Source organism: Actinia tenebrosa, unplaced genomic scaffold, assembly GCF_029948245.1.
Source record: "Actinia tenebrosa isolate PJP-AT-01 unplaced genomic scaffold, QUT_ActTen_1.0 PGA_scaffold0__85_contigs__length_37466705, whole genome shotgun sequence".
In the NCBI taxonomy this organism is placed as follows: domain Eukaryota; kingdom Metazoa; phylum Cnidaria; class Anthozoa; order Actiniaria; family Actiniidae; genus Actinia; species Actinia tenebrosa.
The window spans coordinates 21999261-22024859 of NW_028292569.1; the positions used below are offsets into that span (position 1 = coordinate 21999261).

At 34.5% G+C, this 25599-nt stretch overlaps 3 protein-coding genes across 10 annotated transcripts in view; 2 read left to right on the forward strand and 1 right to left on the reverse strand.

Moving 5' to 3' along the window:
- The window catches only part of LOC116288349 (uncharacterized), a 36966-nt gene extending 32542 nt beyond the window's left edge, over positions 1-4424 (forward strand). The window contains exons 2-7 of the mRNA XM_089025934.1: positions 2701-2772; positions 2870-2926; positions 3103-3210; positions 3414-3441; positions 3611-3647; positions 3941-4424. Of these exons, the coding sequence (XP_088882060.1) occupies positions 3165-3210; positions 3414-3441; positions 3611-3647; positions 3941-4327 (498 nt within the window). The 5' untranslated portion in view covers positions 2701-2772; positions 2870-2926; positions 3103-3164 and the 3' untranslated portion in view covers positions 4328-4424. The remainder of the gene's footprint in view (positions 1-2700; positions 2773-2869; positions 2927-3102; positions 3211-3413; positions 3442-3610; positions 3648-3940) is intronic.
- Positions 1-10156, forward strand: part of LOC116291123 (lachesin-like) — a 46733-nt gene extending 36577 nt beyond the window's left edge. For 2 of the 3 annotated variants that reach the window (XM_089025826.1, XM_089025827.1), the window contains 4 exons: positions 8199-8282; positions 8657-8806; positions 9370-9503; positions 9569-10156. The gene's annotated coding sequence lies outside the window, so the exon portion shown is untranslated. Of the gene's footprint in view, positions 1-8198; positions 8283-8656; positions 8807-9251; positions 9283-9369; positions 9504-9568 lie in introns of all 3 variants that reach the window. The other variant, XM_089025828.1, reaches the window with a different exon arrangement.
- A 2596-nt stretch (positions 10157-12752) lies between these two features.
- Positions 12753-25564, reverse strand: LOC148913826 (uncharacterized). 6 transcript variants are annotated; one of them, XR_016119032.1, is made up of 6 exons: positions 23439-23580; positions 23144-23209; positions 22617-22883; positions 22229-22456; positions 21562-21652; positions 12753-13900 (listed from the first exon to the last, which is right to left on the reverse strand). XR_016119032.1 is itself a non-coding variant. In XM_089025929.1 (4 exons), the coding sequence occupies exons 1-3, from the start codon at positions 23500-23502 to the stop codon at positions 22642-22644; spliced, it is 372 nt and encodes a 123-aa protein (XP_088882055.1). In that variant the 5' UTR covers positions 23503-23580; the 3' UTR covers positions 21684-22456; positions 22617-22641. The 6 variants fall into 6 exon arrangements, 1 of the variants encoding a protein (XP_088882055.1); XR_016119031.1 differs by having other exon boundaries at positions 12753-13910; XR_016119033.1 differs by lacking the exon at positions 12753-13900 and adding exons at positions 20861-21105; positions 24582-25564 and having other exon boundaries at positions 23109-24138.
- Positions 25565-25599: the final 35 nt, after the last annotated feature.

Consider the following 25599-nt stretch of genomic DNA (forward strand, 5'->3'; position numbering starts at 1 on the left):
AACAAACAAAAAAACAAGATAATACAGAGCAGAGAAGGACAGTTATCCTTAATAATTTTTACTCGATATTAAAAATTGCTCTAATCTGTCCTGTTAAAGATACCTCAATTTATTAAGTGTTCCATTGACACTAGCGCCCCCTCCCCTCCCCCCCCCCCCCCTCCCCCCTCGCCTCCCACCATCCCGCGGGCACATTACAATAAAATAAACATGAGCTTGATTTTAGCATCATTTGATTCGTGTTATAATGCGCTAGAATGGAATAAAACACTTTTAACTGCAATTTATTTTTCGAGAAAGAAATTCCACATGCATAAAACAACCAATCATGAAAGTGAAATACATTACCTAATCAAATATTATATCATTATGATCCACTAATGCTTTAATCTCTTTAAACAATGGAGGCTACTCTAGTCCTATATATTTCACTGATGATGAACGTGTTACTCGTGAACAGGACTCAGGGCAAGAATTTGTTTGTCTACTTTCTCAGAAATATAGCTTTATCCTTTTTTTTTTTTTTTTTGCTATCACATTATATTTTTATATTTTAATATTTCGTGGTTGAATATTTAAGGTGCAGCTCGTTTCACAGTAGTTCCACCAAGTGTTTCGTACGTGTTTGTAAAAAAAACAGCTAAGCTCGTGTGGGATTACAGTGTGGATAACAGGATGGAAGAGTTTGATGTTTCATCACCAAGGTGGGATTTCTATGCTGATAATGGAAGTGTATCTCAAATTGCACAGGAAAATATATTCAGCAAGTGGAAATGGCACATAAACTACGTTACATGTCCTACTAGACTACTGAACCCTGTTCGAGTGAGTAAAGAATCAACTGCTACACTAGTAATCCATAATGTCACTCTGGCTGATAGTGGTACGTATGGATGTGTTCTGATGTTGGCAACAAGAAGCCCCATAATAAGTAAAGTCAAGCTCGTCGTAACATGTGGGTATAATTGTTTGTTTGTTTCTTTTTTTCTTCTTCTTCTTCTTCCTCTTCTTTTTTGGAAAGAAAAATGTGCTTCTTGTTTCTATTAATTTTTGTCTTGTTTGCTTTAGTGTTTGATTTTGAATTTCCAAATTTAAACATTTTCTCACTTCAAATGTTCTATATTATTATGTTGATGATTTTGTTTTCCCATTGACATTTATCCAACCATAATAACACTCGAGTCGATGAGTACAATCTTAAACCTAAAATCTTGATTTTATCTTATAATATTTTCGTTCTTTCGTTCTTTCGTTCTTTCGTTCTTTCGTTCTTTCGTTCTTTCGTTCTTTCGTTCTTTCGTTCTTTCGTTCTTTGGTTCTTTGGTTCTTTCGTTCTTTGGTTCTTTGGTTCTTTGGTTCTTTGGTTCTTTGGTTCTTTGGTTCTTTGGTTCTTTGGTTCTTTGGTTCTTTGGTTCTTTGGTTCTTTGGTTCTTTGGTTCTTTGGTTCTTTGGTTCTTTGGTTCTTTGGTTCTTTGGTTCTTTGGTTCTTTGGTTCTTTGGTTCTTTGGTTCTTTGGTTCTTTGGTTCTTTGGTTCTTTGGTTCTTTGGTTCTTTGGTTCTTTGGTTCTTTGGTTCTTTGGTTCTTTGGTTCTTTGGTTCTTTGGTTCTTTGGTTCTTTGGTTCTTTCGTTCTTTGGTTCTTTCGTTCTTTCGTTCTTTCGTTCTTTCGTAAAAGTGTATACCATATATCCTTTGCACTTTCAACTTTGCACTAGCATGTACAATTTACATTTTTCCATGGATATATGGTATGCATTCTAATGAAAATGTTCAAATCATGTCATTTGTTTTGTTTTGTTTTTAGTTATTTGTTGTATTTGTAAGGGCGACGATAGATATGTATTTACTTGTGATATTTTCATATTTACAGCATTTCCATCTTTATCGTTAAATCCGTCCCTTTCAAACATACCTATGAATGAATCCCAAGAACTGCACATCAAATGTTCTGCGTTAGGAACTCCTATGCCAAACGTCACGTGGCAAAAAGTACAGGGTGATGTCATTAATCAAAGCGTAGGAAATGTGACAATCGATATTACAAATATTACAAGATATGACAGTGGAGAATACGAATGCTGTGCTATTAACAACCTGAACAAACCTCCATTTTGTAAGAGTATCTTGGTAACCGTCCAGTGTGAGTCTAACTGCTTTTTTTAAGCTAAAATGAAGGGGTGAGGGAATCTGCAAGGTTTGTACCAATCAATATGATCACAATCAAGATCATTGAAACAGTGCAGACTGAAAATATATAATTCACTCTCTTCACAGATGAGCCGCAAATAGATGTATTTCAGTCAAATGACACAGTTTCTTCATATAATGATGGTAAAATCAGGATATACTGTTTGGCCCATGGCGTGCCCTCTCCTCTGTTCACGTGGTATGATCCCCATAATCAATCAATAGCTACAGGATCTCATACTGTAACTGGTGTTGGTGTCTTGGAACTAGTAACCATTGACGCAGGCAGCTATGGATTGTACAGGTGTAAAGCAGAAAATTTGCTTGGTTATGATGAACACATTATCAATGTCACCCAGACAGGTTTGAAGAACAATGATATATTATTAACATTAGACGGTTAAAGAAAAATAGATGGATAGATAGATGGATGGTTGGATGGATTGATGGATGGATGTATGGATGCATGCTTGGAATGATTTAGTCATAAACAATTAATGTCATCTATCCCCAGACCATCCACCCTCTCTGATTCCAAGTAGAAATCACCATCGAATAACGACATCATCATCACAAACCACTACAGGTCAGATTTAAAAATAAACAGCTGATGAGCCACTTTCTTAACTACTTCAGTTGAATTATTAACATTTGACTTGACATCCTATAACCATCATTCAAAGGTCATGAATCAAGAACCCAGCCTGGAGAGAGGTCTTGCTCGACATTATTTATTCAAGGTTATGTCAATGTTACATATATAAGTATAAATAAAGGTTACATATATTTTAATTTATTCATTTCTATACATTGACATTTTTTAAAATTATGATTTTGCTTTACCGCTACACCAAGTCTGCAGGCACATTCTGTGCTTTACCTTTAATCAATTATTATTTTTTTCTGCTTTCATCAGGTCGCACATTTGCAACAGTTCATTTCATAATAACATCAATATCAATAGGTGTGAATATTATCATGGCGCTATTAGTGTGCTACATTTTCAAAAGGACTGGCTTCAAAGGTAAACACTTTAATTGCAGCATGCAGTGCAAGTCACGTAGTATTAATCAGAATCTGTGCAGTATGTAAAACGATTGATAATTATTTAATGGTATAATTTATTAGATTTCTTTCTTTTCTTTGATATATCTGGCAAAAAAATGTCAAAATAAGGGATTGTAGACCTATCTTTCACTTATTATCATTGTTTTAAATATATTCTAGTTTTAAGGAAGAGGAGCGACAACCAAAGGTAAGCTCACATGTTGCATATACGTACTGTATATAATCAGTTTAACCCATACGTTGCATATCCTCACTCCGTATGCAAAAACAAATAATTCATAGTTCACGCCATTTTTCAAGACTATAGGCTACTGAATTTTGATAAACGTTTTGACAATTATATTTTCGCTTTTTAGGGTTTCAAAAAGAGAAGAATCTTTTGCAATTGTAGAGGTGAGTTTAATATTATAAAATGTCTGTAATAAGAAAATGAAAATGAAGGGAAAAAAGCCAGAGGTGGAGTTGGACTACGTTTTTAATTTATTTATAATTTATTTAGGGGGGGGGGTGTGAAAAAAAAAGTGGTACTATATATCTGAATATGGACTACTCACTCACCCTTGACCCCTTGACTTATTGATTGGCCAACTTAACCTTAGCAGTAATTGGAATAGAGTAGATGTTTTGGGTTTATCTAACAAACAGACAAACAAACACAATCTGTTCTACTATATTCTTGTATACAGGATAGAATAGAAATTGAAACACACGAACCAGCAGCATCGAAAACACCCCACGAATCACCAAACCTGATACCACCGAATATTGATGTTGGAGCAGTATCGAGAGAATGCACTCCAACCTTATTGGACGAAAGGAAACCAAAAGAGAACCCTGCAGAGCAGCACTTTCTGTCAGGAACTCAGCATCTTTATCAACAAATAAATAATGGAGAGTCATTGTCAAGAGAGCACGAGTATCAGTCGCTACTAAGGGAAAATGATAAAATAAGGTTACCAGCAAATGATCCCTTTGAGACAGCGCAAAAACATGCTACATCGAGTGTTAATCACGAGCAACAAGGATCAGAATACCAACAACTACATCTGCATTCAAGCGTAGAAGAAAAATAGTTGTATTAAAGTGATGTTGGTTTTATTAAAAGAAAATAGAAAAAGTAAAAGCAAATGAAACAAGAAAAAAAGGAAAAAGGAAAATAGAAAAGAAAACGTTTCTAATAAAAATAAATAAAATAAATAATATAAAATAAGAAAGCAAAAGTGGAAAGGAAACAAAGCAAATATATCAAATTAATATTCATTTAAATATATTGTCAGATAATTCCAATAATTTTTCCCTCATTAAAAATGTGGTTTATTGCAACTCAAAAACACATGCTATTATTAGACTTTCATTTAAAGACTCAGCCTGGTGTATACAATTTGTGGTATCATAGTAAAAGTGATGGTAGTAATTAATGAAAGGACATCCAGCGTATGCAGAATGCAGTGGGTAGCATCTACACACACACACACACACACACAAACGGCTCGCGCCATGAGGCATGTTTCCTCTTATTGAATGACAGTAAGCCAAATAGCGTCTTCCATGGATATGAACTCTCTCCTCCTGCTATTATTAGACTTTCATTTAAAGACTCAGCCTGGTGTATACAATTTGTAGTATTATAGTATAAGTGAGCAACATCTACACACAATGACAGTAAACCAAATGGCGCCTTTCATGGGTACGAAACCTCTCTCGAGCACAATACTTAACCACAAGGGGCTTCCATCAATATCGTGAATGTTTAGATGCTTTCGAAATCAATAGTCATGTTTGAATCCATTACAATCTCCATTGGTACATTCTTTTGAGCACAAAGCTGAGTTTAATTGCAATGACCGGGTGTAACACTTTTTAAAGTGTTCAGTATTTTTTCTTAGTGATACTCTGCCTACTGTATAATGTAAAGATTTGAATCATCAGAAGAAAATCATCTTGAAAAAGAATCACGTTTACGCACTTATGCTCAGTTGGATTGCTTTTATTTAACAGAAGAAATAAGAAAAATAAGAAAACACAAATCAAGAAGGACAGTTATCCTTAATCGTTTTAACTCGATATTAAATCAAGTGGTCCAATGATTACAACAAAATAACCATGGATTTCATTTTAGCATCATTTGATTGTTGCTATCATGCGCTAGAATGGAAGATAACACTTTTCATTGATATTTAGTTTCGAGAAAGACATTCACATGCATAAAACAACCAATCATGAAAGTGAAATACACTACCTATTCAAATACTATATCATTATGATCCACTAATAATCCACTAATGCTTTAATCTTTTCAGATAATGGAGGCATCTCTAGTCCTATGGATTTCACTGATTATCATAGTGTTACTCGTGAGCAGAACGCAGGGTGAGAGTTTGTTGTCTACTTTCTCAGAAACATCGCTTTATCCTACAGGAATGTCCATTTTGAAATTACACTATAATTTTACATTTTTAATATTTTCTGGTCGAATATTTTAGGTGCAGCTCGTTTCACATTAGTTCCACCAAGTGTTTCATATGTGTCTGTAGGAGAAACAGCTAAGCTCGTGTGGGATTACAGTGTGGATAACAAGATGGAAGAGTTTGATGTTCATTCACCAAGATGGATGTTCTATGTTGACAATGACGATGCATTTCTAATCGGACAAGAAAATGTATACAACAAGTGGAAATGGAACATACAAAACGCTACATGTCCTGCTAGACTACTGAACCCTGTTCGAGTGAGTAAAGAATCAACTGCTACACTAGTAATCCATAATGTCACTCTGGCTGATAGTGGTAAGTATGGATGTGTTCTGAGGCTTGCAAGAAGAAACCCCATAACAAGTAAAGTTAAGCTCGTCGTTACTTGTAAGTAGTTCAAATTGAGTTCATGTTTAGATGCTATACATCTCATTATTAGTAAGATTAGGTAAAATGGTACATATATGGTTTCATTTTGCTGTATTTTTTAGCACGATCAATATTAATAATCTGGATCCTTTTTTGTACTTTTTTTAGCATGTCCAATTATTGTAATTCTTGCAGTTTATTGAATGGAGTCTTGTTCGTCTTTTAACAGCTTTGCCTAATATCACTTTAAAGCCTTCGTCTTCAAACATACGCGTAAATGAGTCAGAAGGATTACTTATCAGCTGTTCTGCAGAAAGACAAAGACAAAGACAAAGACAAAGACAAAGACAAAGACAAAGACAAAGACAAAGACAAAGACAAAGACAAAGACAAAGACAAAGACAAAGACAAAGACAAAGACAAAGACAAAGACAAAGACAAAGACAAAGACAAAGACAAAGACAAAGACAAAGACAAAGACAAAGACAAAGACAAAGACAAAGACAAAGACAAAGACAAAGACAAAGACAAAGACAAAGACAAAGACAAAGACAAAGACAAAGACAAAGACGAAAAGCGAAAAGTATAAATTCGTTCAATCGACCACAGATTCTACATCAGTGATTAAGAATGTGTGTATTTTATGGATCGACCACGGTAAATGAGGTACTAGTTCTGATTTTGAGAAATCCTGATCATAATATTTGACCTTTTGCGTTTTTCTTCCAATTTATCAAAGCACATATGGCAAGAAGGCTGTTAAAATCTAACTATCGAGACGAAAAGGTTTTTCCAAACAAATTAAAGTATGTTTGGTAAAAATCAAATGCTTTAATGTTATATAATGTTCTTCTACCCCTGGCAAGTGGAAAACTGTTTACATAGAAATTTATAGATCGAAAACTATCTTGGCTCTATACATTTCCTTGTAAAATCTTACTTAACCCGCTTAATACTTTCAAGTGACACCGCTGCATTTGCACGCGGGCGCATGATCGGAATAGTTGGCGATGTACCTTCTGAACGTATATAAGGTATATATCGGAAAAATCAATCCCTTCTCTTCGCAGACAAACCAGAAATAGATGTAGTCCAGTCGAATAACACAGTTACTTCAGATAATAATGGTAAAATCAGGATATACTGTTTGGCCCATGGCGTGCCCTCTCCTCTGTTCACGTGGTATGATACACGTAATCAATCAATAGCCACAGGATCTCATACTGTTACTGGTGTTGGTGTCTTGGAACTAGCAACCATTGACGCAGGCAGCTATGGATTGTACATGTGTAAAGCATAAAATTTACTTGGTTATGATGAACACATTATCAATGTCACCCAAACAGGTTTAAAACATTTATTCCTTTAAATGGTTTTAATTGTTCTTTGTATGCAAAAACAATCTTCACAATCTTGTTTCGAAAACCAAGTACGTCAAAAATTACAATTTTTTTTGCTAGATTTGTTTCATCGTGGAAATGCATGATGATTGAGGTCGCACTTATCTTGAGCTAAAATTGTGGATGAGCCTCACCCGTGGAATTTTAATTCATAATTTTAATAGGTTTATTGTTTTATTTATGGTATTATATAATAAAGTACACACCGTATACAAAGCTCGATATCAACAGTTAACCGAGGTAACCTAAGCAACGTAACAAACAAATAACCTAGGAAAACGGACAATCTAACAAAATCTGACGAACAGAAAATTAAATGAAAACTAAGAAAATCGATTTATAAACGGGTATTGAACAAGTATTTTTTTGTTTTTCGTTTTATTTGGTTGTTAGAAATTTTGGTTTGTTTTTATATTCCTTAAGTGATTTTGCTTTTAACAAAAGAAAGCGACGTCAGTGTGACTGCGAAACGTCGTTACGTTATCTTTTTGTTGTTTATAATTGTTTATACTTTTTTTGTTTGCGGTATATATAGCTAATTAATGGAGTCAATCAATCAATGAGTAAAACAAAGAAACAAACATCATTTGCAAAACATAATCTCACCACATACATACAAAGAAAACCTGAGCTGCAAATTCAATTAATACAGACTTATGCATCTAATTTTCTAATTTTCTAAGAGTTATGCCTAATTTTTTTAGTTTCTACGTCTACGTCGATGTCGATAGACATAAGTTCAATAAGTTTAACCAATGTAGAAGTTTCAACACCAAGGGTACAACAAGGTAAAAGTTTAATTAAAGATGATTTCCCTTTCAGGCGCAAATAAATTAAATAAAGCCCATATAATAAAATACAATTTATTATTATTATTATTTACAATCGGATGTTCTTTCCTGTTAATTAGTTTTCCTTTTATATAGTTATTTTCTTTTGTTCTTATTCTGCTTTTCATATTCTTCATTTCGTATGAGTTTACTGTTCTCTTTCTTATTTCTTTTTCTTTTCTTTTCTTTTCTTTTTTTCTTTCTTTATTTAATGCAAACTTTTATCTTTATCTCATTTTGTTATATTCATTCTTTTTTTCTTTCTCTTAAAATTTAAAAATTCCTATATTTTTTATATTCATTTCCTTATACATATTTTATTTGTGTTGAAGACAAGACGAGCAGTCCGCTTGGAGGAGACAATAAGATCGGCAAAAACGATATCACATTATTGGCAGCAGGTGGAGCAGTAATATTTGTCTTGATAACGATAATTATCATATTTGCGGTAATGATCTATGAAAAGTACAGTTATAGCAAAGGTATATTACAATTTAAAAATAATATTAATACTATTATTATCATTATTACCATTACCAAGGTATATTACGTTTTAAAAATATTATTAATACTATTATTATTATTATTACCATTCCTTATTGATGTTGTCCTTTTTCTCCTGCTCCTGCTCCTGTTCCTGCTTCTGCTCCTTAGCGCATCACCGTCACCTTAATTCTTAAAATCAGCATCCCCCAACGCTTTCTTGATGTCCTTCCTTCTTTTTTTATTTTTCTCTCTCTTGAATTTTGCTTCTTAACCCTTTTTCATTAAAAAAAAACAACAACTAAAAACAGTCCAATCCTTAATTCCAACATCCTCAGTGATTATAACAATTTATCAGTCATGATTGATAACCTAATCATGCAAGCCATAGGTTTAAAAATATAACCATTTCACCAACTGCAAGAACGACTATTATAATACCAGCAGATACAAAAGAACAACTAGGGGAAAATAAGTACGTATTTATGTTTCGATTACAAAATCTAATTATATTCCGAAGACGTATATTTTAAAGAACTAAAACCAATTCCGTTGACTTTAGAGTGCCTCGTTTGCCTCTGGAGGCTATAGAAGATGATATACCCATATGCAAGTGTTGATTTGTCAAAAAAGAAAAGAACAAGACAACAGGGGGACATACCGATTTATGCTCAGGTAGACAGGAGTAAGAAAAAGGTATGAAAGTGATGCCGTCCCCGATTACTGTACTAGTTGACCAATAACGTATTTTATTATTTCAGCGCCAAGGCCAGATCATCTATGCGGAATTAGATCTTCTGCATTCAACTGAAGTCATCCCACCACCAATACCAGAACGTGACGCATATAGTGAGATTGATTGCAGCCAAAATGCACGTCGTGGTGAAAATATAGAGTCTATATATGAATCTGTTTTCCTGGAATGATAAACAATATATCCTTACTAATACATTTAGCTATAAAAATCATACCAATTAGATTGCTCGGCGTTTCAATTTCGTGCATTATTCTCAAGAGTAAATATACCGAAGCGATTAATTATTATTTTTATTCTTCATTTTATCAAAAGATCATGCTATAAACGTTTTTAGAGAAAAGGTTAATGTACATCCGAATTCATTAACGTTTGTATCGTTTGTCTCCAATTGCAGCCAATGTAATTTAAATGAAACTTTTAAGAGTGTTCATAACGTTAGCCGCATCAGTACAGAATCCGAAGTGACCTACCTTATCTTGATCATAATTATAGTATGAAATAAAAATACAGTTATCGTCTATCGTCTATTCTTAAATGCAAATAATTATCATCTATTATAAATAATAAATAAAAGAGAGCTACTAAGAATGAATGTTTGTTTGTTTGTTTGATTATTTCATTTTTCCAATTAATAAGAAGGATTAAAAATGTATATAAATGCAGACATTCATTTATGTTTAATTTCATAGCATTCTCGATACCTGGGATTTGCATAGCAGGGGAGTAGACACAGACATATATTTATTTGGCGTTTTGCAAATAGTTGAACATCAACTTAGTTCCTTATACGTTAAGAGTATTTATGTATGTTTGTGTATGTGTATAATAATGGAGTACTGGGAGTACTGGGGTCTCGATTACAGGGGGGGGGGGGGGGGGGACGTACAATTTTCCCGCCAAACCCACAGAAATCCCGCAGGCAAATTTATACTTCCAAACTCAGAATAAATATATAATTAATATGCAATGATAAAAACAATTCATAAATAACTTCATATTCGGAAGAAACGAAGTTTAAGCTGTCTGTAATCTATTTTATAAAATAATTGGTCGAAAACCATGTTTGATGAGAGTATCAAAACACGCTACCGTCATTTTTAATCTATCGCGCGCGATCATTGGTCAGTTTCAATAAGACTGCAAGTAGAGAGGATTTACTTAGATATTGCTTTTCTTCAATCTTTGCGCGTGTTTGTTATTTTATAGAACAAATCAAAAACAGTTTTCTGTGTTTGATACTCTGAACAAAACACTTTGGATGTTGGGGGAACACTTGAGAACGCTCCTATCGTGTTCTCTCGACATCCCGCTTGTTTTGATCAGAGTATCAAACACGGAAATCAATCTTTGCGCGTGTTTGTTATTTTATAGAACAAATCAAAAACAGTTTTCTGTGTTTGATACTCTGAACAAAACACTTTGGATGTTGGGGGAACACTTGAGAACGCTCCTATCGTGTTCTCTCGACATCCCGCTTGTTTTGATCAGAGTATCAAACACGGAAACCTGTTTTTGATCTTTTCTGTTCAAAATAATGCTGATATGTATACGTAATTGATTAAACTTAGACATATATCTAGGGGGTTTTATGATAAAAACAAACCTGTCAAAAAGCAAGATTTCTGTTTCGTACCCCCAAAGAGACAACCACGTGTTTCAAGTTCAGTTACTGGGTCAAAAACGTGCTAGTTCCATTATTGAATATGTCCACAAACATTCAAAACAAAGACATTAATTGTTTGTTATTTATTGACTAAGAAACTTGTCTCAAAGTCTCGAATAACAACTTTGACTAAGATTAGGATCCGAATATATAAGACTAAAAATTTCAATGTTGTATGTGTGTGATTAGCGAAACCGCCATACAACAACCCTGCATTTGCATTTTTTCCCTTCTCAAAGAAGCTCCCTTCGCTATTTCAACTGAAAACATGTCACTATACTGTACACAGGAAAAAAGTTATCAATATGTGAAGCTATATGTATCTATGAATTGTAAGTTTGAATACAGGAGAGTATATAAATGGATGTTCTTAGAGTGTTTTCTTTTTATTCATTTCAAGGGAATCACGCAGAATTCGATGCACAATTGGTAAAGAAAGAAAAGCCCAGTACTATATAAGGACCAGTCATAACAAACGTATATATTAAGAGCAGGAGGGGTGCAGCAGCTGGGAAAGGATTTGGGGGGGGGGGGGGGGGATGGGAGAGGGGGGTATAACTAGCTTATCGGAGAAAATAGAGAAAGAATTGTTGGAAAACATACCGTCGGTATTCATTAATATTTTTACTAATATAACTATGATCCCCAAATTCTCTTGGTCACATATCATAATCCCATCATGCATCCCTTGTATTTTATAAATCAATTTCGAAAGTTTGAAAATCTTCATAACCCCTTCACCAAGATCCTTTACTGGTCTCGGACAAATTAACTATTTAAATATATACAAATTGAATATTCATATCGTAAAGCAAAACATTGAACGCGATAGCGTATTTAAGATCTCAGCATCTTTTCATCTTGTAGATTTTAACTTTCGTCGTTAAGCATGGTAAAGAATGTCCTTGATTCTCGATATTTGTTATCCAAATGATTTGCAAAACGAATGCTCTGATCTGAGTAGTTGACTCATTCGTACATTTATAACCGCTCGAGTACAGCCCTCTTTGATTTCTTGTATAAAAACATGACCCGTAACTGGACATTATGACAAGAAAATAACCCGTAATCGTAAGTATTACACAAAGCAGTTTGAGTGGCATCAATATCCTTAATCGGTTATTTAAAAAAAACATACCAAGAATTTGTACGTTTAACTTTGCGCCAAACAGTTTGAATCATGCCTTTTTTTTGGATTGCATCTTTCATCGTCCAAAAGTTCTTCACACCTTATGTATTCTCTTCGCACTAGATCGTTCAAAATGGATAGAAATATATAAAAATGCTTATGAAAACAGGCTGGTCTGTGGTAAATGTTTCGCTAGATTCTAGACCCTCTCGGTAAGATTGAAGACGCGTGCGCGCGCCTCGCTTCCACGAAACAAAATATAGTTCTATGTATGGAGGGGATCGGGATTTTTGGAGGTTGCTATGACTACATTTTCAAGATGGCCGTGGCGGGACATTCAAATGATGTTTACAAAACTTAAGGACCGGCTTTTTTGAAAACGTTTTTACAATGAGCAAGAAAAAATCAAAATTTATTCACCAAAAGCGTAAGACAAATGTGCGAGAATGTCCCATTTCACGAAAAAGAATGCGTACGACGGACAACCATTTAAGGAGTAAACCAAGAAAGTCTTGTCCTTCCCCTTCCCCGATCCGAGAAATATCCGCTTTCAAGTCAGTGAACCCTTGCCCAAACTATCTTAATAGCCCTTTCATGAACAGTCTCGTAACTTGGTTCAAGTTATCTGGTACCAAGATCACTCCACAACAGTTCTCTGTAAGTAATTCCCGTAGTTTTCGGTTTTTCGTAGCTTGTTCGCGATCGTAATTTACACTTCAGTACGATATATATATATTTAAAAACTATGAGCGTAATTTTCAGCAAATAATTGGAATAGCAATAGCTGCCACCACGAACAGGCCGATGGCTATGTTAATGCTAAAAGAAATGTTCAGTGAAGAAGAATTAAAACAGTTACGTAAACAACGCGAGGAAGACCAAGTCGATCGCGGAACACAGACGTCGACTCAAGAAAATTTTGGCTGCAAAGGAAGTACTTCCTGTTTCACAGCTTGCAGTAAGTAAATGAGCTCCTATCATGTAATTCCAAAAGTCGCAGGGCAGAAAAATTACCATAGCTGGGACAAGCATGTTAAAATTATTAAAACTGTGAAGTTTGGAGGAAATAATGTTTAAAACTCTCGAAGGTACTAATTTTCAAAAATAGAAATTTGTTTATGAAAACATTCATTGAGAGCAAAAGCTAGATTCCTGATCAGCAATATATAAATTTATCTTAATAATTAGCCTAAACATTTGATTTTGAACAGAGATCATAAACAAGAGCATTGGAACTTTACATCAATTTTGCACTAAAAACAATCAGCAGTTTAAGACTGTGGAAGATGTAAGAGAAATATGTAGGAAAGCAGATATTGAAGACCTTTGGGATGGAGCTGTACTATTGGGCACATCAAAACAGGCAAAAACAGAGGTTAGACAAAATCTTGGCCAAGTAAGAGCATACACCCTTGTGCAGCAACTCCTTGAATTTCATAGCCAGAAGAATAATACACATGGATTCAAGATGGAGGAGTACTTCAGATTCAATGGCGTGAAAAGACAGCCCCTTGAACTTTTGAACCACACCGGGTTATGCAAGTCTGAAAGAACCTCAAGAAGAGATGAAAAAACCAGAGTAAAGAAACATGATGAAAAACTCTCAAATCTGCAAAATGTATGTTTTAGTGTCTGTGAATATTAAAATCTTATAAATAAATTAATAATAAACAGGATAACAAGAAGTTATGTAATCATTTTTACTACATATTTTAATCAAATTCCATCACTCATCATTACTTCATAATGAAACAGGATGGTTGATAGGGTTCGATCAAAATATGTAGTAAAAATGATTACATAACTAATTGTTATCCTGTTTATTATTAATTTATACCTACCGCAACACATATACATATATAGAGGATATTACATGGGTGCGAGGAGATACGAAATTTATCTTTGAGCGTTGAAAAGATCTCTCATGAGTGAGCTGTGCTCACTCGTGAGAGATTTTCAACACGAGAAGGTAAATTTCGTATCTCCAAGCACCCATGTAATATTCTGTTTGTTATATAATTATCCATAAAATCAACTTAACTAAGCTTTTTATTATTATAAAAAGTTTTTATTCATATACTAATAGCTTAAATAAACATGGTAACAATATTTTTACATGTGAAAATAACATGTTATTTTCAAATGTGAAAATATTAGTTTTTTGAAAAGGAGAAATATATGTATTTTATGGATAATAATATGATAAAATATAATATCAGTGACCAATCTGTAAGGGCATTTGCAGGGTGAGCTGTAGGTGAGGCATTGTAACCCAGGTTGAGCATCTTGATAAGATCATGGAAGATCTTGCAAGATCATGAAAGATCTGGCAAGATCTTGTATTAAGTTATTCAAGATCTTAGGTATTCAAGATCTTGGCAAGATCTTGTTAAGATCTTGTCAAGATCCTGATAAGTTCTTGGTATTTCTTAACAGAGGTTTTAAAATCATAAACTCATAAAATCTTGCCAAGATCATGTGATGATCTTAACAAGATCTTAATAAGATCTTTGTCAAGATCTTAGTATGATCTTATCAAGATCTTTCCAAGATCTTGTCATTATCTTTGCAAGATCTTGTACAATAGTTTAAAAGATCTTATCAAATTCTTGTCAAGATCTTTACAAGATCTTTTCAAGATATTTTAAAGATCTTGTCAAGATCCTGATAAGATCTTGCATTTCTTAACAGAGTTTTTAAAATTATAAACTTATAAAATCTTGCCAAGATCATGCCATGATCTTAACATGATCTTAACAAGATCTTAATAAGATCTTTGTCAAGATCTTAGTATGATCTTATCAAGATCTTTCCAAATCTTGTAATTATCTTGAAAAGATCTTTCATCATCAGAACTGACTTCATCACTTGGACTGGAGCCTGTAGAAGTCCCTGATTCAGTATCTGATTCACAACATTGGAAGGCAAAATGATTGCAAATATTGTTTCGGTGAAGTGAAGCAGTATCACAAACATACTCGTCAGAACTGCTTGAACTGCTCAGTTTGTTGTCATGTTCGTCGGAATTGCTTGAACTGCTTGGTTGGTTGCCTTTGTCGATATCCCTAACATCTTTTTCGGAATCCCTTTGACTGCTGGGTTCTTTTTCTTCAAAGACATCATGATTTTTTTGTCGGGGTAGGTTGAACTGATCAATTCTTTCTTTTTATGGCCATCACAAACATCTTCGTCTGAATCGCTTGAGCTGCTCAAGACATCACTTGAACAGCTCAGTTCTTTATCAGCAATATGCAAGTTCATGCTTTTTTGCCTAAGTAACTGTTTAATTAATTGCCCTATTTCACTATGACGTCACTGCTTGTTTATGTGGGGGATAGAATCACCAAATTCAATAGAAAATTCAACAAAATTTGCTCCTAGCGAAATAGTTTAATATAAAATAGCCTGGTTTTCAGATATAATATGTGTTAATATGCACTAAAAATATTCTGAGCATTTGCTGGTTATTCTACTTGTCTTCGTGGATTGATACAGGTTTTAGAACAATTTTCAGTCAATTTGCATTGATTTGACCCCGTCGGACGACCATGATCCTTTGCGTTTAAACCCAGGGGTGGGGGTACTCTTGCCAGTTTAGGGTACGGATGTGCCGCTGAGCCCTCTGAACCCTGACCCTCAGTTCCAGAGTAAAATCGCTGAAATTCATACCCTGTTCCAGAGCAAGATCGCTGAAAACCATAACCTTTTCTGGTAGCGCGAAAATCGATACCCTGTTCCAGAGAGGAGAGAGCGTGATTTCGTATACCCTGTCCCAGAGCGAGCGCGATTTCATATACCCTGTTCCATACCCTGTTTGGCGGCACGTACCCGTATAGCGAAAATAGGGGAGTACCCCCCCCCCCCCCCCCCGGGCGTTCAAACAATAGATTGTTTTGATGTGACGTTATAGTGAAATAGGGCAATTCAAACTGTTCCTTCCTCTGCCTTTCATATTTTTGAATAATAAAAAATCACGAACTTTACTCTCGATTCTCCACTATTTATGTAATCGTTGGTCAGTGTTAGGCATTTCCCGCGCATCCCAATCGCAGGAAACATTTTGTACAATTTCTCGTGTGTGAGCCAATCAGAAAAGGGCATCAAATAACAAGAAAAATTTCATTGGTCTACAGAGTCACGTGTATTTTTCAAAGATTAAGAGTCCTCACGTGCTTGTTGTATTTCAAATAGTTTCAAGCGTCAAAGAAGGTTAACGGAAAAAAAACGGAAAACTATCTCGCTACCATGACTTCAAGAACAGTTATAAACGAACAAAGGTAAGTTTTGTCTTCCCATTATTCCAAAATATAGTTGATACAACTTTTACGATTTAAAAAAGCGATATATTGATCTCTATGAGAATAACGCACAAACTTTGAAATTTAGACTTTGATCTTCCCTTCGAGAACGCCGCGCTTATTCTTTCAAAAATGTTGGACCGTATAGTGTGATCGTCCCTTCGATATGCCACGCTATTAAACTTAGAGTTCTTTCAAAGGTGTTGGATCTGATCTTCTCTTCGAGAATGCCGTGCTAACTTAGAGTTCTTACAAAAGTGTTGGATCGCATAGTAATCTTCTCTTCGAGAATGCCGCGCTAACTTGGAATTCTTTCAAAAGTGCTCAATCGTACGGTGATCTTCTCTTAGAGAATGCCGCGCTAAATTCAAAAGCTTGGAATTCTTTCAAAAGTGCTCAATCGTACGGTGATCTTCTCTTCGAGAATGCCGCGCTAAATTCAAAAGCTTGGAATTCTTTCAAAAGTGCTCAATCGTACGGTGATCTTCTCTTCGAGAATGCCGCGCTAAATTCAAAAGCTTGGAATTCTTTCAAAAGTGTTCAATCGTACGGTGATCTTCTCTTCGAGAATGCCGCGCTAAATTCAAAAGCTTGGAATTCTTTCAAAAGTGCTCAATCGTACGGTGATCTTCTCTTCGAGAATGCTGCGCTAACTTAGAATTCTTCCAAAGGTGTTGGATCTCATCTGATCGTCTCTTCGAAAATGCCGTGCTAACTTAGAATTCTTTCAAAGGTGTTGGATCGACCTGATCTTCTCTTCGAGAATGCCGTACTAACTTAGAATTCTTTCAAAAGTGTTGGATCGTATAATGATCTTCTCTTCGAGAATGCCGCGCTTATTCTTTCAAAAGTGTTGGACCGTATAGTGTGATCGTCCCTTCGATATGCCGCGCTAACTTTCAAAAGTGTTGGATCGTATAATGATCTTCTCTTCGAGAATGCCGCGCTAACTTAGAATTCTTTTAAAGTGTTGGATCGTATAGTGATCTTCTCTTCGAGATGCCACTTAGATTTTTTTCTTCAAAATACGTGTTGGATCTGAATTTCTCTTGGAGAATGCCGCGCTAAATTTCAAAAACCCTAATTAATCAGTACTTGATGGCCAAACTTTATTTTCACTGGTTTGAGATTTAACGAGTTATTAGAAAATATAAGCTATTTTGTGATTTGATAAAAAAACCTAGCCTTAAAGTGCTACTACGACGAAAATCGCTCAAACTTGGATTCAGCTGAAACTTCCTAAAAATACTCTTTTGAGGTCCAATATTCACTGTATGAAGTGTTTTCTCGATATTCAGGACGAAAGTATGATATTTTTACGATTATTTTTTGGAGTCTGTGACGTCATACACTCAACATCAAACATTGCTACATATATTTCTTTGTATATAAATCCTTAATTTATTTTATTCCTATGAAGCCCAAAGGGTGGCTAATGTGCTTATTTCACATTACTTGTGACTATGATTTATATTTTGGGGTGTTTGGGTATTTCTTTCTCCCTTTACTACTGATATTTTGATCATAAACTACAAAGAAATGTATGGAGCGATGTTCGATGTTGAGTGTATGACGTCACAGACTCCAAAAAATAATCGTAAAAATATCATACTTTCGTCCTGAATATCGAGAAAACACTTCATACAGTGATTATTGGACCTTTAAAGAGTATTCTTAGGAAGTTTCAGCTGAATCCAAGTTTGAGCGATTTTCGTCGTAGTAGCACTTTAACATACTTGAGCAGATAAAAATGTAAATTTGTATCAGCGCAATATAAGTGTACTTTAGTTAAGGTTACTGGAGACCTTCAGGGGTATGTTTGTCTTAAACTCTCTCTACGCAACACGTTCAACAAGACCCCCTAATACTATGTATCGTTTGAAAGGTCGTTTTGTGATTTTCTAATTTGAAACAATGCTGGAGCCTTAAACACAAATCGGGCACGTTTCGTAGAGGTGAATTAATGGCATTAGCGTTAGCGTGTATAGCCAAAAGAACCTCACTATGTTAATAAGCAAAAGATAATATACAAAAGGGTATGAGCGATTTTTGATATTTTTCGTCTTTTATGCAGTAAAACATTAACCGGCATTGAAATTTTTCGACGTTACAACTTTAAAATTTGATAACTTTTTAAAGAAGCAAAATATCAAAAATCGCACACACCCTTTTGTAGTTTATCTTTTGCTTATTCACATGGTGAAACTCTTTTGGCTATATGCGCCAAATCAATGTCCAATAGTTCACCTCTATTGAACGTGCCCGATTTGTGTTTAAGGCTCCAGCATTGTTTCAAATTAAAAATTCTTTTTTAAATAATATCATTTTCTGAATCATTAGTATATGACCTTTAAAACGATATATAGTTTTATGGGGTTTTATTTAAAGTGTTGCGTAGAGAGTCTTAAATGAAACATATCCCTGAAGGTCTCCAGTAACCTTAATAATATTTCCATGGCTTTGAAATAAAGGCTGACTCAGATCAATCTAAGAATTCGAAAATGAAGCATTCGCTTCAATTTTTCTAAGGCAATACTGTAATTCTTAAGAAATTATTTCCTTTGCAATATTGATACATGAATAAGGTTTATGTAACTCAAAAATAAAATTAAAAAATATTTTTCTGAAATAGAACCTAATCATTCAGAAAACAAACTAATTTTCTTTTTTTTCTGTTTTAGAGGTCACCTGCATGCCAATTATGGCAGAGACAAAGTTCAGAGAAGCAACAAATTGTAAATTGTCAGGAAATTGTCAGGGAAAATGAGTACACTATCTTACAATTATTCAGGGTGTTCTATTCAATTTTGTGCTATATCCACTCAATTCCTCAATTATGAAATGAAAGAGTTAGTTACTAGTTAATTTTTCACTATCAAATGAGAAGGTCACTTATATTAACTATTTCAATAGTCATTGTCGTAACAAATCTTTATAAACTGTACTGTATCTGTCATTATACAGTTATGATAAATTTGATCATAGTTTTAATAGCAAATTAAAATTAGAATCAAAATGGTGGTAACCATGCTTTAATCAAGATTCACATTTTGCATTTTCGACTTTTCATTTCTTGTTTGTTTAGCTCAATATGACTCACACATTACTTCAAAGTGTTTAAAACATTTCTTCTTCCTGTGTTTAAAACATTTAAGCAATGTGTATGGAATATTGTTGAACATAGAATATTGTCAGTAGAGATTTGCATGAAATTTAAGTTTAATCTAAGATAGCTTTTAAATTTTCATGTACTTTATCAGTATTTGATACATTTGTTTTCAATAAAGTTTACATAATTATAATAAAGCCTTACAAGTTTCATCATTATCTGAAATCAGAAATCATGTTTGCAAGCCATTAGAACTTGTTATAACCTCCTGCAGAAGACCCTGAAAGATCTTTAAAATATCCTGTATATCCTGAAAAGAGCCTGTAACATCTAGGCATGGCTATGAAAGAAGACTTTGTTCAAGATCCTGTAAGATCTTGCCATGGCCATAAAAGATCTTGTCCAAGATCTTATAAGATCTTGCCATGACTAAATAAGATCTTGCCATAACAATAAAAGATCTTGTCCAACTTCCTGTAAGATCATGCCATGATTAAATAAGATCTTGCCATGATTAAATAAGATCTTGCCATGATTAAATAAGATCTTGCCATGATTAAATAAGATCTTGCCATGATTAAATAAGATCTTGCCATGATTAAATAAGATCTTGCCATGATTAAATAAGATCTTGCCATGATTAAATAAGATCTTGTCCAACTTCCTGTAAGATCTTGCCATGATCATGACAGATCTTACTAGGACTATGAAAGATCATGTAAGATATTGCCAAGATCATGTAAGATCTTATCAAAAGCATGAAAGATCATGCCAAGATAATGAATAAACTTGCCAAGTTCATGCATAAACTTGCCAAGATCATGTAAGATCAGGCCTGATCTTGCATGATCTTGGACAAGATCATGTAAGATCAGGCCTGATCTTACATGATCTTGGCAAGTTTATGCATGAACTTGGCAAGTTTATTCATTATCTTGGAATGATCTTGGACAAGATCTTGTAAGATCCTATTTAAGATCTTGCAAGATTCTTATAAGATCTTAACAAGATCTTAGCAAGATGTTCAACCTGGGAAAGCAGATATAGATCGGATGAGAATATTGTATATTATTTGTAAATATTATTAATGAGAATAATTATGATATTAACATTTTATTCAAAAGTTTTTAGAATAAACCATAAGTTAGTGTATTTTATATAAATCTAAAGGTGCTGGTGAGTAGAAAGATCACTCCAGTACTCTTGGTTGATGACTTCAACAGAACTCATTTCCATTTTATGTCAACGCAAGAGAAAACATCTACGGCTACACACAACTTTGCATACTGGTTACATTCCAGCGATGACACTGATGCTGGGTTGATTGCTCAGACTGAAATTCCTGTAAATGACCCAAAGGTGAAAATTATTTACTTCCGAAAGGCTAATATTCCTGTCAATTAATGATAATTTTGTTACCTTTTTAAACAAATGTCATTTTTTTACATGTAGATTATTGACACTGATTATATAACCAAGAGAAGTAAAGAAGTGATTGTGGAGATTTTCCAAAAAAGCTATATGTCTACTTGGGTTAGTCGAGCAGAGCAAGCCTCATCTGTTCAACTGGGTGAACTGGAAACACTTGAAGAAAACTTGAGGCAACTAGATGAATCAGAACACTTGGTATGCACATAAAATTTGTTTGTACCACATATGTATTCCATTGACTAATATGTTGCAATGAATATATAAATATAAGAAAGGTTTTCATGGCACTAAAAAATTGTTTTCTAAACAGCTTTTTCTTAGGAGGCAGACCAAGAAACTAGCAGAATTTGAGAAATTCACTACCCACCCACTTCATAACAACAGGTTTCCAGTCGCACCATATGCAAAAGTTGAGGGAGGACTACGGCTTGAAAACATTCACCTTGTTGATTGTAAACCTGGTACATAATAAAATATACAAAACAGTAGTAATAGTTAAATTTATGTATTTGGACCTAAACAAATACCAGATATAAGAAAACATACACATGCATATACATATGATTTATGCACAGCTGTATCAATGCACCCATTTAATGGTAGGGATTGATCTTGGACTAGGTTTACTATATAATCGTAGAGTCCTGTTACAGTGCTATTGTATTCACTTCGATCATTTTCATAAAAGTAAAAAAAAAATGTATTCTTGTGCAAAGTTGCTTCCTTTTTATTAATTAGAAGGGGACAAGCATGTGATTTTGGAATTTTATCCACAGGTTATGTTAAATCTGTAAACCAATTAATAGATGTATGGTGAGACGTCAAGGAAAAAATGCCAGACATTTTTGTAGGACAGTGCATTCCAACTCCTACAGATTACCCATTATTTAGAGATGGACTTAGAGCAGTGTATGCAGATGAGCATAAGGAAGAATTCAGTACCTGTATGGTTCCACTAGCTGGTAATAACCCAAAATAAAGATTCAACCAATATATAATACAATTTGAAAATTGTGATTCATTCTCACACTTACCTCATGTGTGTTCTTTCACAGCTAACTTCCACATGGGCAAGAGTGCACACTCTGGACTATTCATCCATTATTATGAAATTATCATTCTTCCACTTTACAATTATCTCCATCCTAATGCAACTCCTATCAGGCCAAACACAAGATTTGGAAGGCAAGCATACTATCTGTCAATAATGCGAGAAGCATGGCTTATTGTCCGTGAAGATATTCTCAAGTGTGCATTGCAAGCTAATCAAAGGTAGTAAAAAATATATGAATGAATAATAAAAACTTTGGTTATGCTTACTGATAATACATTACATAACTAGTGTTAATCTGAGTGAAAATGTCAACTTTGTTTTTGTTTTGTTTACATTAGGTGGAAATCATCAATAGTGTTAATGATGACCTTCTTTGAGGAATATCTTGGATTGTCACTTGACACTATTTCCACATTTAGTTCGAACGATAAAGATGCGTGGATTGAAGTCCTGGAGAGGCTTTTCTTCATGATGGCACGCCTTGGGAAGCATCATTACAGAGATGCTATAATGATCACCCTGTCGCAAATTCATTATTGGCAAATGAATGACCATCCCATGGAAAAAGAAATGTTGAAGTTCTTGCCCCATTTTAGTGAAGTACTTGTAGAAATATTCTTTTCTGGTAATGCAACCTACATATAAACACAGTGTAAATATACAAGTTATAAAGAATGTCTACTTAAAAAGGGAATTTTTGGCTAGGACCCTTTTGATATTAATATTTCATATTAATGGGTTTTAAATGATTTCAGTGACAATCTTTATCTTTTATAATTAGATCATGCCAATTTCACTTCTAAAACCCTTCTCATAAAATAATCTTCATTGATAAATTCTTCCATTTCTTTATACTCAACTTTATATATTTTTTGGAATCCTAAAACTTCCTTACTCTTTCTTTCAGTACTTTCATCACACACAGGTCCAACAGTGCTGAGCAAATCAGAGAGGCGGCAATCTGGGTAGATGAAATCAAAGAAGAAAACAAAGAAATCCATGAAACGTATTTGGTTAGAAAGCTTGACTGCTATTCCAAGAATATTACACCAGCAACTTCAACCGAGCACTTTTCCATCATAACAAAAGCAAGTCAATTTGTCAAGACCTTATTTGACAAAGCATTAAGATTGACGCCAAAACCACTGGAAGAAAGTGCAACATATGATAGTGCTGGGCTTTTATCGTACCAAACAGAAATCTTTGGCCAAGTGCCTGCACATGTTTTCCCTCTTCAATGTGCCAGACCTTCATGTGAAGTTGTATGTTCTGGATGCAATGAAAGATTGAAGTTTAAAACCCAGAAGTCATATATCCGAAAGAAATGTGGCCATGTTATCCACCAAATGTGTCTTCTTCCAGATTCCAGCAAGCTTAGAACCAAAATTATGTACAAGTCTGAGCTGAAAGCCCTATGTGTCCTGTACAAACTAAGCACTGATGGTTTAAAAGACAAGCTCATTAAACGTGTATATGACTACATCAGGTCAAATCCAAGTCCAACACTTCCATGCCCGGGCTGTGAGACACAACAGAATTCTCCAGCAACACGAATATATTGCCATATTTGCAACCAGTTTATACTGCCTTCCACTGCAACAAGTAGGTTTAACTGTGGACATCTTGTTCATTTGCTATGTGCTGAAGGGAGACAAATCTGTCCAATTTGTCAAGATCTAGTGGAAGATGTAGTAAATGAATCAAGCAAGAAAGCCAAAGCTTGTTTCACAAAGCCAGACAGTACTTCCAGGTTAAGACCAAAAAATAATGGTGGTGGTGGTTCTGCTGAATGTGATTTGGATGACGATGATGATGATGATGACACACTAACCATCAATCCAGATCAAGAAGACACCCTCACCAAGTATTATGGAGAGCTGGCAGTCAAAGCTAAACAAAACAAAGAACAAAGGGGTTCTTTACCTCGCACAAAAATTATCAAGATAAATGATTAAGAAAATGCAAACAATATGCAATTAATCTAATAAATTGTTTTATAATCATTGCGCCGCTATGCAGGCTTGAGAACAGAGTTGTTGTAAAGTTCAAGTCAAGTTAAGTTATTGTCAGAAGTTAGTTATTGAATATGTACTTATTAGTATAGCTAGTGTAAATAAACTGGGGGGATATAGTATTGTAGTGTAAAACCTAAGCTTGTATTTAGTCATTTAAAATGGATGTTCTTATCCACTCAACTTTTAAAATAACGTAATTATTATAATAAAATAGTTTATAACTCACGTGGAGAAAACAATTTGGAATCAAATTTATGTAAGATAAGCTTATTTAAGCTTAATACAAAGCAAAGTTACTTGACGCTACTTTTTGCTTACCTGAGCCATCAATGATGCCTCCATTTGAGAATCAACTTGTAACCCAGATATTTTCCACTGAACCTTTCTATGGTTAAAGTAATCGTAATAAAGTATCTAGAAATCAAACTTCGTTCACGTACACGTGTACGAGAACACATACGTACACGGGTTTGTACTGATTTCAAGACACTACGAAGCAGACCTTGTGTTGAAGTGTTTGGACTACGTAGGCCCAGAACGGCGTTAATAAATAGCCTGCATTAGCCAACTAAACCTCAGGTATCTAATAAGCATAGTTCTTGGCTTTTCTTTTAAGACTGGTAATCGTAATGAAAGATTTTTTGACTTGGCGTAGACATTGAGGATGGCAAAACCGCCATTTTCTTCAGCCTTATTGATCCACTTGAAGTCGACAAAAGCTTACCCATTTTTTGACAAATTTATTTCAAATTTACAGATTTAAAAGAAGTTGCTTCCTAGATTCCTTTCACTTGAAAATCCATTCAAATCGATATTTTTTCATTAGATTCTCTCTGGATGATGGTAAGTGGAAGTCTTTGTGACCGCGAACTACGATTCATGTAGTTTACCACTGTGCAGAAGTGTTTAAGCTACGCAGAAGGCTTTTAAATCTATAACTTGCTTGATTTAAACGACCTTCCCACATGATGTCTAATAGGCCATATAGTTCTTATCTAGAAGATGACATTTCCATGCGACATAAACTTTTACCTCGGAAGTTAGAAGACAAAATGCAACAGTATTTGAAATTCCTTTCTTGAGGGCGAGTAGGATAATGGCTTCTTAATTTCGGATTTTCTGGGTCGATCGTTTTCAAGTTTTCAAGGCAGCTTCTCAGTTGACCAACGACGGTACTCAATGGCTAATTTAAGTCAAAATTTTCTTTTCGATGCAAAAATTTTAACCCGAATCACTGATTCTCAACGACTATTTTGAAATAGGCAAACATCGCCAGACATGTTTTTTAGATTGTTTGACGAGCGAACTAATTCAGCCAATCAGAGCGTTAGAACTT

Excerpts from the sequence above, each read along its gene's own strand:
- LOC148913826 (XM_089025929.1), bottom strand. The coding sequence starts at position 23,502 with ATGAAGGTCTGGCACATTGAAGAGGGAAAACATGTGCAGGCACTTGGC. Across the intron at positions 23,210-23,438 it reads TGGCCAAAGATTTCTGTTTG|ATTGCCGCCTCTCTGATTTG; the intron begins GTACGATAAAAG and ends TCATCTACCCAG. Across the intron at positions 22,884-23,143 it reads TGAAAGTACTGAAAGAAAGA|GTTGCATTACCAGAAAAGAA; the intron begins GTAAGGAAGTTT and ends GTTTATATGTAG.